Raw genomic sequence first — 14,401 nt, forward strand, 5'->3', positions numbered from 1 at the left:
TCCATGACCTTTCAAGGATGGTGGAGAGCAGCTCAGCAATATCATCTACTGGCTCCCTTGGCACTTGTGGATGCATCCCATTGGGACCCATGGATTTGTGGGTGTTCGGTTTGCTTAAATGATCTCTGACCCAATCCTCCTCAACCAAGGGAAAGTTTTCCTTTCTCCAGGCTTCCTGTCTTGGCTTCAGGGTCCGGGATTCCTGAGGCCCTACCGTAGCCACAAAGACTGAAGCAAAGAAAGCATTCAGTAACTCCACCTTCTCTGCATCCTCTGTCGCCAGGGCACCCACGTCATTCAACAGTGGGCCCATGTTTTCCGTACTCTTCCTTTTGCTGCTGATTTACTTGAAGAATCCTTTCTTGTTGTCTTTGACATCCCTTGTCAAATCTAATTCCAAGTGGCCCTCAGCCTTCCTTATCACATCCCTGCATACTCTGACAACATTCCTAAATTCCTCCCAAGGGGTTTGTCCCTTTTTCCACATTCCATAAATTTCCTTCTTCCATTTGAACTTTGCCAGAAGCTCCTTGCTCATTCATGCAGGTCTCCTGTCCCCTTTGCTTGATTTCTTGCTCGTAAGGATGCACTGATCTTGAGCTTGGAGGAAGCGGTGCTTGAATATTAACCAGCTCTCTTTGGCCCCCTACCTTCCAGAGCCCTAAGCCATGGGATCCCTCCAAGTAGGTCCTTGAAGAAGTCAAAGTTATCTCTCCTGAAGTCCAAAGCAGTAATCCTACTTACTGCCCTGCTTCCTCCATGCAGGATCCTGAACTCCAGCATCTCATGGTCACTGCAGCCAAGGCTGCCCCCAACCTTCACATCCCCAACCAGTGCTTCTTTGTTTGTCAGTACAGACCCCAAAGGTGTGACTTCTGCTCTCAAAGCAGAGGATAATGAAGACTTTTTTCATATCATTCACATCCCACTGCCTGATTAGGTGCCTTCCTTTCGAAGTGACACCTTGGCTGCTTGGGGAAAGCGATAAGCCCTCAACAGCCTCTCCCAGTGCTTCACTGCAAGGGAGATCTTTATGGTCTTTCCTCAAATTATTTACACCAGTCTACACCAGCTGATATTTTTATGACTTGATTTGTGAACTACACCTTGAAATACAGAGGTGTCCCCTTCCTACCGCAGCCAGGCCAGCCAGTGGTGTAGGGTATGGCCGAAGGAATGTGCACACCATGCAAAACCCAGTCCTCCTGGTTTGCATGCAAAGAGTTGACATCATGAAAGAACAAAAGTCATTCAAACCAAAATTGCCTGTTTGCTTTTTGTGTTTGGGGAAACACAGCATGCGTAGTCCCAACAGAGGCATCTTGTGGCAAGAGCTGAATTTTGCCTTTGCACCTCAAAAGCTGGAAGTCACGCAGGCCCAGGGAGTAATGTTAAAAAAAAGGCAAAACTCACCAGAAGGAATTCACAATAAAGGGAGAGACTTTTTTTCCTTGTGACTAAAACACCTGTCATGGCTGCCAGGACTCTGCTAATTACACAATAACTTTATTATATCCTGCTTGGAAGAACAGACAATACTTGAAGCTCCAAAAATGAGCAGCCTTTAGACTAGATTAATGCAGGCAGAATGACTGCATGGAGCCGGTGTTCGCCCTGTCCTCCCAGAAGCTCTAGAGAGTAAAATGGCTTGAAGATTCCCCTCTTTGTTGCTAGTGCTACATGGTAAAGTAATTGTGCAATTAGAAATAGATTACTGATTGGAGAGAGACATTTTCTGTGTGATGTAGGTAAAAGACTGGCGCCTCTGAATAGGTTTGAAGCCTCAGTGCAGCATCTCTGCTTGGTTTTGCTTGAGGTTCTGGCAGCCCCTGGTAGCATCCAGACAGGAGAAAAGGAGCATAGATGAGTAAGTGTTTTCCATTTACATGAATATATAAGGGAGGTCCTCATGGAAGGTCGCAGTGTGGTCTCCACATTGCCTAGCTCCTCAGGATCCTAAGTTTATGCAGCATGAATGGCTGCAGCATGGATTAGAGGGTTTCACCTCATGATAGAGTTGTTTGTGATGTTGGTTTGCAAGTCGGACCGCAGGACTGGTGAGAATAGATGGAAGTGGGGAATAATGTATTAAGGCCCTCTGTCCCCTGAAGTTTCCAGCTTTGGCAGCTGATAGCAAAGGCTGAAGTTACAAAGTCTAAAAACTAAATAAAGTGTAAGCGAGAAATTGGGGTACAGCTGAATATTGTGAAATACCTCTGTGTGGGAAGCAGGCCTTGGCTCTCAGGTGTGGATGCTCTTTCCTTCATCACTTCTTTTTATCTACGGGAGCAAGCCTGCCATCGGTTATGGCAAGATTAGAGCGGTAATGCTCTTGTGCACAGGCACCTGAGCGTGAGGAGTCATGGCTGGGGCAGGAGGCTGAAGGAGCTGGGACACGGTTGCTGTCTGTCTGTCTGCAGGAGGGAGATCCATGTGGGCACATTTGGGCATGCTGGTGTTTTGGGGACCTTCTCCACAGAGGTAGACAAGGATGTGTAAGTGGGTGCTGGGGGACTTGGAGAAGGCATGTGGACCATGCTGAGGGCTCCTTAATCATGGAACAGCAGCTTCAGGACTTTGCATGAAGGTCAGGGCAAAGGGACCACTGTCCGTCTCAGCAGCGTCCGTCTCAGCCTGGCGGGGATTGATAAAAGGTCCCATGAGCAAGCAGCAGATGGGGCGTTGGGAGTTATGAAGTACTTGAGGTGATGGCTGATGAATTAGAGGAGAAAAGGAGGAGGGAATCTTCTGGGGTTGTTGCAGCTCAGCCTAAAGGTTGTGGCGCTGCCTTCTCCATGTCTTGCTGGGGGTTGTCCTCTCTGCCAGCCTGGGGTGCCTGTGGCCTCCAAGGGGTGCCAGCGTGGCAGAGAGGTCCTCCCATGGGGAACTACCTGTGTGCTCTTGCTCCATTGACAGCAATTAATGAACACCAGAGGAGCTGTGGAGGGATAGGAGACTTTCATTCCTCCCATCTTGGGAGTCTAACTACTTTGCCTCATTTCCTTGCCTGTCTAATGGTGCTGTGAGCTTTTTGGGGTCAGAAGGGTAAGAGCGTGGTGTTGCCATTCATAGTGGTGGTGGGAGGCAACATGAGCTGAGCAGGATCTGCTCCAATACATTGTGGGTCCCTGTAGGTATCAGCCTGACTGAAGGGCTCAGTGTGTATGCCCAGGTGAAACTGGAGGAGGGAAAACAAGAAGGACAAGACAAATCGTGTGAATATGGGTTTAGGGTGAAATAGATCTTCTTTGGGGGTGATGTTTCTCCAGTTTAAGCTTGGTTACGTATTCTGCCAAGCTCATAATGCCGGGGTATACAGGTACCACAGCGACTGATCTGTCTTGTGACAACCCTAGGAGAGGATCTTGTGCAAGACTTGCCTCTGATGTGGTGTCACCTGTAGCTACTTTAACACCTGCAGGATTGTTAGCCTGGTACCCCAAAACCAAGAAAGAAAACTTGAGGTGTCTTCCCTGCCCTATGAGCTGCCTGGAGAAACTAGCCCTGGGGATGGGACAGCTGCCAGGAATGCTAGGACAGGCATCCTGTCCAGGGGCTGGTGGTGATCCACTGCTGACCTGCAGGAATCCATACCTGCGCGGTCAGCAGGTCTCACGGGTCCCCTTTCCCCTGTTGTGCCTGATTGATGTGCGTGGTGTTTACAGGTCCCGTGGCAGTGATCAGCGGAGAGGAGGATTCAGCCAGTCCCCTCCACCACATCAACCACGGCATCACGACGCCTTCGTCCCTGGACGCTGGCCCAGACACGGTGGTGATCGGCATGACTCGCATTCCCGTCATCGAGAATCCCCAGTACTTCCGACAAGGTCACAACTGCCACAAGCCAGACACGTGTGAGTGCCCGATCCGGCCGGAGCCCCCTGAAAGGACCAGGGCATGGGGTGGGGGTGGGGGGGGTGGGAGAAGGAGGGCGAGGAGGAAGAGGTTAAGAGGATGAGGAAGAAGAGAAGGAGGTTTTTGAGGAGAGTGGGTCTTGGTATGGTCCAGAAACCAAAGTGAATCTCAGGTCTCAGAAATCACAACATACATGTAGGTGCTTCCAGAGAAGACTTTCCACTCTCACCTTCACCTCCCTTCACCCTCCCTCCGCCACCCACCAGTCACCTTCCCTCCTTGCCTGAAATTGCCATTCGAAGCCGGGCTCTGCCTTGTCGGCTCTGAGTGTGAGGTCCCAGGCATGAGCAAGAGCTGCCTGGGAGCATGGGGATGGATGTGACCCCTGCCTGGCCAGGAAAAGGACCTGCCTTCCCTTCCTCCTCCAGCAGTTTCCCAGCTGTGGGTCTGTCTCCTTGTCTCCCTCCTGGGCCAGGGAGAAGCTCAGGACATGTGGCCATAGGTGAGGCTGATGCACGGAGATAAAGAACAGGAGGCCTAGATGCTGGATGTCTTGTTTTCATGGGCTTCTGTAAAACTTTTGCATCTCCCTATGTAAATCTGGGTTGTGAACTGGGCTCATTAGACTAGCAGGTGGTCCTCTCCGTTTTGTTGTTCCTAAATTCTAAGCGTAAAAGAAAAGCGCTGGGTAAAAGGATGCTTTTAAAAGGTCCCACACCACTTCCCATGTGAGTGTTGAGATGCAGCCCTCCCTGGCATGTGGCTGGCAGCCAGTAGTTGAGTTCTCCCAGGGCTCTTGCCAGCTCTGAGATGCAAGTTGAGCAATGCAGGAGGTTTGGATAATGTTCCTCTCCTGCTATTGCTCATCCTTTTGGTGAATCTCATTCCAGGTAGAACTGGAAAAATAAAAAGCTTGCAAAAAAAAAGGGGGAAAATCGCCCAACTTGTGCAATCTCTGTGGCCCAGCCAGAAGCAGGGAGTGCTGCATTGAAGCCGCCTCTGCTCTCCCCTTGCCTGCTGCTGGCTCATGAGTGCAGGAGACATAACTCGGCCCCTGGAAACGGGGAGGAGGAGACCGATTTCCTAACCTGCGGAAACTCATTCAGCATTAAGTGCTCGGCAGGAGCTCACTGCTCCCCGGGCACTGCTCCTTCCATCAGGGGAAGGGGAGCAGCAGCCGCTGCTCCCATGGAGGTGTCCCTGGGGCAGACCCCACCATTCACCCTCCCAGATGCTGTGAGCTGGTGCCCGAGCCATTATCACCATCCTTTGCTTGCTGGAGCAATGGGGTATACCTGGTGAATGCACCTGGCTTTCCCTTTGATTTTCATTTTAATGTGGTAGATTTGGTCTGTTTGCAGAGAGGGGAGGAGGAGGGTGGTGATTAGGCAGGAGCAGAGAAGCTGAATGTAGCGTGTTTTTTCTGTGCCGTTAATTATATATTTTACATTTCTTATAGCACCTCATCCTGAAATGATTTACAAACTCTTGGGAAGGGGGGCTCCCCCCGCTTTATTTTATTTTCTTCCCCTCCTGTGTTCTCTTGAATCTCTTTAATCTATGCGCCGACCATTGCAAGACGTGGGTGCTGTTGCAGCTGTGCAGCAGCAGAGCTTTAACCTCAACTGATGTAAGTTTTGCTCTGAGTGTTTGTCCTGTGAGGGTTGTCAGAGTTAGGCAGGTTGCTGGGGAAGTTGCTCGCAGCAGGATTTGGCCTCAAAGTTTCACAGGGCTATTTAATTAGGATCTTGAAGAGTTCACAGAGATGCTTGGAGAGCATCTGGAGCCGTTTCTCTGGTGGAAGGTGCCATGGGGGGGAAATGCAGCACTCGTGACAACTGTGCATACTTGGAAATCCATGGCAAATTGCCACTTCAGAGCTCCAGGTCTCCTGGGGCCATGAGGCAGCGGGGCTGAAACCAAACCCCACACACAGGCACTTCCTTTGGGTGCTAACAAGAGGCAAACCACAGCTGGATGCTGGCAGGCTGAAAGCTCTTACATTTTTTTAGATTTGCTTGTCATTCATGGGGCAGAACCCAAGCTTTGAGACCTCAGGCAGGGTTGGATTTGGTGTGTGTTTTGTATTTTAGTCCCCAAGACTTGGACAAAACTTCTGACTTCACTGGTGGCTTTGCTTGAGGCTGGAAAGTTTCACAATTCAGCTTTTAAATTAACCATGCTTTGGGGACCTCTCGCTGTAAGGGGTTTGTTTGATCTTATGTGCTCTGCTCAACTTAAACCTGAGCTGGAGAATATTTGTTGGTCCCATTTTCCCTGTGGTTTTCACGCTGGAAGGTTTTTCTTTCCCCCTGTGCAAGCTTGGACACAAACATTTCTTCATTTGCTGTCACTTGTAGAGAGGAGAACTCCTCTGGGCTGGGGAGTGCCTCGATACCCTGTACTGATGTAAGCTGTCATCTCTCTCTCGCCACACACGTCCCACAGAGCTGCTGTCCAGCTGTGAGCAAAGGTGCTCCATGGCACCCAGCATCTCTCCTTTGCACTGAGATGTTGCTAGAGCAACATCTTCAGCAAGCAATTTCTCTCTCCATCGTGAAGCTTTTCTCCTTCCTTCTTCCTGCAAGCATCTCTGTGCTCTTGGATGTTGTCTGGGTTGAGGACATGCCAATACCCATTGCGGAGCTGCAATGAGGAGAGCAAACTCTATACGCTTAATGCAGTATTAATAGTACATTGATGTGATATAGATTTCTGTCACCCTCTATACTAGCAAACATCGCTTATCACGCAGGGATGACGGATGTTTATTCCCAGCCACTTAGCTCTGCATAATGGAATTGCAGCTGAAATATGGAGAGCAGCTCCCTGCCCGCGGAGCAGCAGCCCCTCTCGCTCCCGCTGTGCGATGCTGTCCTGTGGGCTGCTCTTCTTAACGTGTCCTCAAGGAGATAGTGATGTGTTCCTCACTGGGGATGTGCTGTCCTCACATCGACGGGATGAAGGGCGCAGAAGCCAGCTTTCACCTCTGACTTTCTGGGATTTTTGCAGTTGTCTCTTTACCTGTTTTCTGCTACTGCCTGATTCAGAGGAGCAGGAGGGATAAGCTTGGCTCAGGGTCCTCTTTTCCTTCCTGGCTGAGGGCTTCTCAAAGAGCCATGGAAGAAACTGCACCACCCTGTTTTCTTGTGACGAAACATTGAGTCTTTCGGAAGACGTTCCTCCCACCTTTACGCTGTAACTCCGTGGCATGCTGGGCAGCACTAGAGTTTCCAACCAATCCTTGTTTCAGCCATCCTCAGCCCTGCCTGGAGGGTTAAGTAAAGAGCTTGGCAATGGGGACAGTCCAACCACAAACTGGTTTCAGAAGAATAAGCTAAACCAGTCTTTTTCTCCCATTCTTTTGCACATCAAAGAGAAACCAAGTGACAAATGTGCTTGGCAGATGTCAGCATGAGGAGTGACAGGTTGTGATGAGTTTGCACCTCTCTATATTTGGAAATAAACAGATGACAGAGAACAGGACTACTTGTGGCAAGCACTGTGGACAGAATATGTGATGAGGAGATGAGGTGTAGGACCACATGACTTCAACCTATGGTGAGGGGTTTTGGTGATGCAAAACATGATCCAGTCTACCCTCATTTGTGTCCAGAAGATGGCTGTTAGTCTTTGTGGGCAGACTTGGCAGTAACAGCAACTTCTTACGTTAGCTCCGTCTCCTAATGTTCAGGATTTGAATTTGCAAAATTCAGATTCTGTAATTATGAATAGCTGGGGATTTCGGTGGTAAAAGATTGGTTATGTTTCAGAAGAAACATTTTGGAAGATTGTTTTACTTTAATAGCAGTAATTAAGTAGTAAGTAATTATAAGCACAACGCATCAGATGCAGATTAGTTCTTGGATCTGACCTCTTAAGCTTTACTCAAATGCCACAGCACCGTTTTTGGAGTTGTTCTGTTCCCTCATATCTCTCATCCAACAAAACAGGTCTTCTTGAGAATGACACAAATCAGAGAAAAAAATCCAAACCTCAGTGGAGAAAATGAATCTGGGGGGCAGATCCTTGGCAGACCCCTGTCTGCCTCCCAGCAGTGGATGCTCGGTTCCCACCAGTGCTGTGAAGCTAGACTTTTGGGGCAAGTGATTTGCTTTTGATGGAGATTTTTGCCAGACATGACCGGAGCTGGCTGTTTTCCTCTTCTAGGACTGGCGCAGTCTGGGTATGGGGATGCATTCTCCACATGGGTGGAGCAGCTGTCCTTCTGTAGAGTCCTAATGAGGGTTTTTTTCAACCTCATTTATTACAGGCTGCCCTGACATAATTACATATTCGAAGTTAGTAATTACACGTATTCATGCTAATTAAGTAATTAGATATAATTACGCTAACTGTAAATACATGGTAATCGGCTAAAAAGAAGTACTTCAGAAAAAAACAAGACAAATCACACAATAAAAGCTCCATCAGCACTCTTTCACTCAGTACCCTGTCTTTATCTTGTATTTCAGTGCAGTTTAAAAAGAACATTGTGGTCATTTCAAAAACGGTATTTTTTTAAACAAGTAGATTTCCTTACCTCTGTTTCTAATAGGTCTTGAAAACAAAAATGGGAAGGATATTCACCCTTACCACTGTAAATTCTTTTTGTTTGCTTAGTGTGTTTTGTTCATCCTGGGCATGGGAAGCTAAAAAGTGTGCAACATTTCTATTTTTGGTCAGTTCATCTTCCCATTTTTGCCAAAAACAACATAAAATTAAAGCCATAAATGCTTGCAGTTTTATTTGGCTAAAAAAGAAAACTGAAATTGTTGGTAGTGGAAAAAAGAAACTTTCCTTTCCCCCCACCCCGAGGGATAAGAGGATTTGTCAAATGTTATTTTTATGCAATATAAATGTGGAGCCCCGTGTGAAGTGACAGCAGCACTCTGCTGCCCAGTGCCCAGCCTGGGGCCAGGCTGTACAGGTCTCAGTCCCTCCCACAGGTCTCTGCTTTTTCTCCAGTTTCTCCAAACTTCTCTTTTCCTCTCCTCTAACATGAAAGCCCCAGGCTTTTCTCCAGCAGGACCCAACACCCGTTACTTCTCTGAAATAGACACTTGTGGGTCGAGTGTCTTCTGCACCGGGGCTCCTCACTGTCTTACAGTCTTGTCCTTCTCAGTCAACCCATATGGGATACTTGTAGGGGTTTTAATGAGGACCTATGAGTAGGCGTGTACTCATTTATGTGTGTTTTGCTACTCCATTCTGTGTCTCCTCTTTTGTCCTAGCAAAGCATGGGTTTGTGGCTTGGGTCTGTGGAAAAGCCCTGACCTCAACGCTCAGCTGCTAGCAGCTGGAAGGCATTGGAGGTCCCTGCAATGACCTTCTGCCTCCAAATTTCTCTTCCTTCTGGTTTGCGGTTGCCTTTCACAGAAACTGCTCAGAGGTCCAAGTGCTGACATGAATGTCCTGCAAAAGATTTGGATGTTGAAGAAAACTCACAGACTCTGTCAGATGTTGCAGGTATCTGAAGAAAAGTGTGAGCAACCAAAATTACTGCTTCTGTCCCTCACCAGAGCGGAACAAAAGTTCCCTCATGCCCAGCATCCATCACCTTCTCGTCCTCTCACCCAGGCTGCAACATCTGACTAACAGGAGAAATCCTACGGCCAGTAGGACTTGATCAAACCTGCTCAGCTCTTACCAGCCATCTCAGATGGTTTTTCTTACCTGTGGCTATTTTACCCTCACATTGTTTCATCCAGATCTGAAAGACCAAGTGGAAGAAATATCCACATTTTCCAGAACTCAGAAGTCCAACCTGCATTTGCAGAGGCAGAGTGCCCATCCCACCTATTGCACCTGTACTGTGAGTTACAACCTCATGCTCAGTGATTCAACCTTCAGACCTTCCTGCCATGACGGTGCTACCGAAATGAGAGTTTTTCAGGCTGTCTTGGAAAGGCTGGAAAAATCTATTGCGTATACCTTGCTCCTCAGCCAGCTCTGCAGATGTTGTCCATGTGGTTGTAACAAGAGAAAGAAAAGCAGCATGGGATAGAGAAAAACGTGGGTCTGCCTGGCCCCTGCCTGCTTTAGAAGGAGGTGCTGGTGCTGTAGGCAGCAGTGGAACCCTGCCTTGCTCCAGATGCGATGTACACCTGACTTGGTTTGCACATGAGCCAATTACCTCCTTCAGCTGCTGGAGTTTTAGATCCTACTTGTTACTTGAACACGTGTTTACTGAAGATATTTGTAGCAACACCCAAGATCAAAGGAGGCCTAGAAGGCTCCAGCCCCGGGGTGGGGAAGTGACGCTGGCAGCACATCTGTGGTGGGTGACGATACGTTGGGCAGGGATGTTCCTGGTGATGGGGATCCAGTAGGAAGAGAAACCCTTAGATCAAGCAGAGCATGGCTTTGGGCTGCTAATGTTGACCTACCTCCAGAGAGGCTGCCCTGGTGATGGACATATCCCTGGATGCAGACATCAAGGAGTGGACAGGGAAGTATTTGCTTATACAAAACTCTGCCTGCTCCTCTAGCCTAAAAGCATCTCCTCTGGACTATTTAATCCCACTGTCTGTGAGGCCAGCAAGCAAGGTTGGCTCACCTGGGGTGATTTTGGAAAGGGAGGCTGTTGTGTGTGAACTGTCAAGCACTTAACAAACCAGATAACGGGAGGCCCTGAGCTGGTTTCTTCCTGGATTTGCAGTGGCTCTAACACAGCAGGCTGCTCTCACTGCCTGGCAGCCTCATCTCTGCATCAAATGGATTGGATCGGACTGCCCAGGACATGCACCGTCTCATGAAGGATGTGTACCTGCACTCCTGCTACTCTGTCTTGCACCCAGCCCCCTGCTCATTTTATATAGGGGCTCACACACCCTCCGACTGCTCTTACAGCATCCCCTGGCCCCCACGCACACACCACCGTCCTTACGTACATGGGCATGTTTCCCACCCGCTTGCCTGTGCACTGTGGGATGGGCATGGTATAAAACACTTGCTGAATCAGCTCTTCTTCATTCCCCATGGCTCAGCTTCCTTCACAGTGACACCTACACACCGATCATCTCCGCCTCACAACTGATGCTGCTGAAGCATATGTGGATTACTGCTGAACACCCTCACCGTTCCTCAGCAAAGCCGGGGATGACATGATGCTCCTGACCAGGCAGTTTCCATGCCAGGGATTGCCTGAAGCCATCAAAGATGGTTGCATCTCCAGTTCCTAGTGGGTGTTAGGAGGTTGGCAGCACAGGCCTGCTTTTCACCCATGGTCTGGCAGGAGTCAATACTCATTGTAGCAGGGTGAGAGGAGTGGGATGAAATGAGGCTAAAGCAGATTTACATTCCCTAAGTTATTGCCTGAGTGCCCAGGTATTGGTGCTTCTCCCTATCCGGTTGTGGTTGTAGTGCTCTTGACCCCATGGTGCCTGTACACCTGAAGGAGATGTCCATACCAGAGACAGGAGGACTCTGTTCATCAACCAACGGTCCTCATGCCTGCGGCTTCGTCCCTGCAAGGCAAGAGGTGGCGACACAGCGCATGACCTGAGGCTATTGCAAACTCAGGCAGCCCTGGTGTGCGGTAACGAAGTGGGTTCAAGAGTATTCTCCTAATTGTTCACTGATTGTGTGATTTTTGCTGTGGGTTGCTTTAAAAATAGCTGGTGAGTGTATGTGAGTGTGGGTAGAGTTGTGGTACTGATTTCTCTTGGCCATCAGTTAAACATTTGTCTTGCTTTTCAATGAGTATACTGTGGCTTATAAAGCTTGGCTGTTGGGAAAGTATCTGGAGGCTAGGGTACTACCTCTGTGTTCCTGGGACAAAGGTGATGCGCCAATGGTACCTGGCCATGGGGTACCCCCAAAGGCACTGGCAGCTCCCAGAGTTTGCAAGGACATTGTCTTGTGACTTATTAGTCTAACCAGGCTGGTTTTCAGGTTTAAAATGTAGCTTTCGGAAGTGCATGGGGACTCATCGTGGTCAGATAGGAGCTGTCTCTCTGGTTAGAAGATTGCAGGCTCTCATTGTTTGTTCGTTGTCTGGTTAAATTATAATTCCTAATTAAAAATAGCTGCTATTGTTTAGGAGTTGGAGCAGTTTTGCACAACCGCACACACAGCAGGAACATCATTAGTAGCACTGCCCCGTGGGACAAGTACAGCCTAGGATCCGGCAGCGAAGCTGTACGTCAGTAGTGTTTAAAAAAAAGATAAAAACCTACTTTAAGTGCTGCTTTTGGGCTAGACAGCTGAAAATACCCAGCTCAGTCCTGAAAGCTGGGGAAAGACCATGTAAAAAGATATTCTGCCTAAAGAGCTTCTCATGACAAAGGGGGATTTTGTTTCCCAGCCTAACATGGTGGCTGGCTCTGGGGAGACAGTGTGTGCAGGCAGTGATGGCTTGTGCCTCCCCGCAGCACGGAGCAAGCGGAGCAGTACTGCTCTCTGTAGAACAGAGCTCAAGTGCTTCACATATAATATAACAAAACCACAGAAATTGTCATTCTTAGTTGCTGAACATTTCCAGCCCACCCCTGCATCCCCCTGGCTGTCTTGGTCTCATCGGTCATGGTTGTGGACAGGGAGTGGGTTCATCACCAGTGGGGTCGGTGGGATGGACAAAGATGATGCTGCTAATGGAAGCACCACTTCTACTGGTGCACTCCTGAAGCCCTGACCTGAAGCAGCTGTCTTGCACCACGGCTAAGCATAAAGCACTAGCCTTGTTGAACTTGGTGTGATTTACTGAAGTGAACAGACCTGGCTGAGAACTCAGCAAACCCATTTCCATGTGTAGCTGATGCAAGATTTTTTATGAAAGTGTCTTGAGGTGAAAAGTACATTGAATTCACAGCATGTAAGAATTGCTTTCGATGCCCGGGCTTGTCTCCCATTAAGGCAGGGTTTATTGCATAATCCATTTTTAGATTCCTGCATGCTCATTCCTAAACAGACTGTAAGTTACCTCATGCTGAATCCTGCTTGAACCTGTTTTTTGGGCCCCCTCTGCCTGCCCCTACCTGGATAGATCCGTTTAAGAGACAGGAACAAACCAAAACTTGGTAAAAGCATGAAAATTTCTGTATGTACATTAACAATCGGGCTGTCCTGCTGTCTGCAGCTAAGCGTGGTCAATACGGGATGCAGCACTCAAACTAAGCAATGACTTACAGCTTCGTGTAGACTCAGCTTTTCCTGATGTTAATTCCAAGTTCCTATTTGTTGCTGATGTCGCAGCAGTACCTGCAGTTCTGTTACAGTTGTGGGTCTGCAAAAATGTCACACCTTTCTTTCAGCCCTACTAACCTATTTTTCCTCAATGAATTGGAATACTGAGTCTGAAGGTTACTATACCTACCTATTTTTTTTGTGTGTATATATATATCTCTCTCTATCTCATGTTTAATCTATTTGAAATATACTGTTTTATAATACTTGGACACCTGTTCTTATCTCACTAGTACATTTTAACAGGTTTTACACCATCCTTTGCTGTCCTACCACACCTCCTTTTTTTTCCCCTTTGTGAGGGAAAAGGGATTGATTCCCGCCCCCCCCCTGCCCCCCCAAGCATCTCTTAAATTCAGGATGAGCAGTTTCTCTGGCTCCCGTAAATGTGACTAGGAGACAAGGCAGCTAAGTCTCCTAAGAATATATGGCAAATTTGCAATTAGAAGAAAACATTGGAACAAAATTACTTCAGCCCTTGTCTCCCTTCCCCAAGCCCTTCCCACCCCTCCACCTCCCTCTTGCAAGATTAAGCTAAGCTAATCCTCAGATGAGTAAGATCTTTGGGAAATTAAAGAACCAAAGGAAAACCAAGGGAGGAGAAAGAAAAATCCTTCACACTCAACACTAATAAGGAAATTACAGGCATCCTACATTATGAATTGGATGAATTTTTAATGGTTAGAAATGCAGGTGATTTATGATGCATCCACCCTGGACTGCAGGGCCTGTCACCAGCTAATAAATAAATGACAGACCCTTAGTATTAAAAGTATCAGTCATTTTACATCTCTGTACTGTAATTGATGTGGAGCATCGAGCAAGGGTAGATGATGTCCATCAGGTATATACCAAAGCAAAGAACCTCATGCTTCAAGCCATTCTTGAGGTCTTGACATACCAGAAATTTGCAGCCCAGTCTTCAAATATTCTCTCGAATGGGATACAGCTTCTGCTCTATCCCATTGCTTACCATCCAAAACCAAAAAGAAATTAAAAGTTTGGTAAAGGGCTCCATAATTTTGAAAGGTCATTTTAAGCCCAGCTTAGGGCTGTTTGATGTGTCTTAGGCTCTAGGGCAAGTTAGTTACGCCTGGACAGCAGGAGAAGCTCCATCTGAGGTGGCTGCCCCAAACTTCCTTCCAACACACGGAAGGAGTTAGGATGCTTTGGGTCTGCCCTGTTCAGGATGGGGAGATCGTGCTGTCTGTTCTCTTGATGGTCCTGGCTATTGGCGCAGCCAGGGTGGGGCTAGCTCGGAGTCAGAGAATGGCACAAATTCATACGAATCCCACCACAAATGTTCACACTGAGGGCTGTGTTAAAAATAAATTCTGAGCAAATTCCAGAGATGGGGGGG

At 48.0% G+C, this 14,401-nt stretch overlaps 1 protein-coding gene across 1 annotated transcript in view; it reads left to right on the forward strand.

Moving 5' to 3' along the window:
- Window positions 1–3,646: 3,646 nt before the first annotated feature.
- The window catches only part of NTRK3 (neurotrophic tyrosine kinase, receptor, type 3), a 96,863-nt gene continuing 86,108 nt past the window's right edge, over window positions 3,647–14,401 (forward strand). Inside the window, exon 1 of the mRNA XM_009701998.1 lies at window positions 3,647–3,854. Within this exon, the coding sequence (XP_009700300.1) occupies window positions 3,647–3,854 (208 nt within the window). The remainder of the gene's footprint in view (window positions 3,855–14,401) is intronic.

This window comes from Cariama cristata, unplaced genomic scaffold, assembly GCF_000690535.1.
Source record: "Cariama cristata isolate BGI_N322 unplaced genomic scaffold, ASM69053v1 scaffold9836, whole genome shotgun sequence".
Lineage (NCBI taxonomy): Eukaryota > Metazoa > Chordata > Aves > Cariamiformes > Cariamidae > Cariama > Cariama cristata.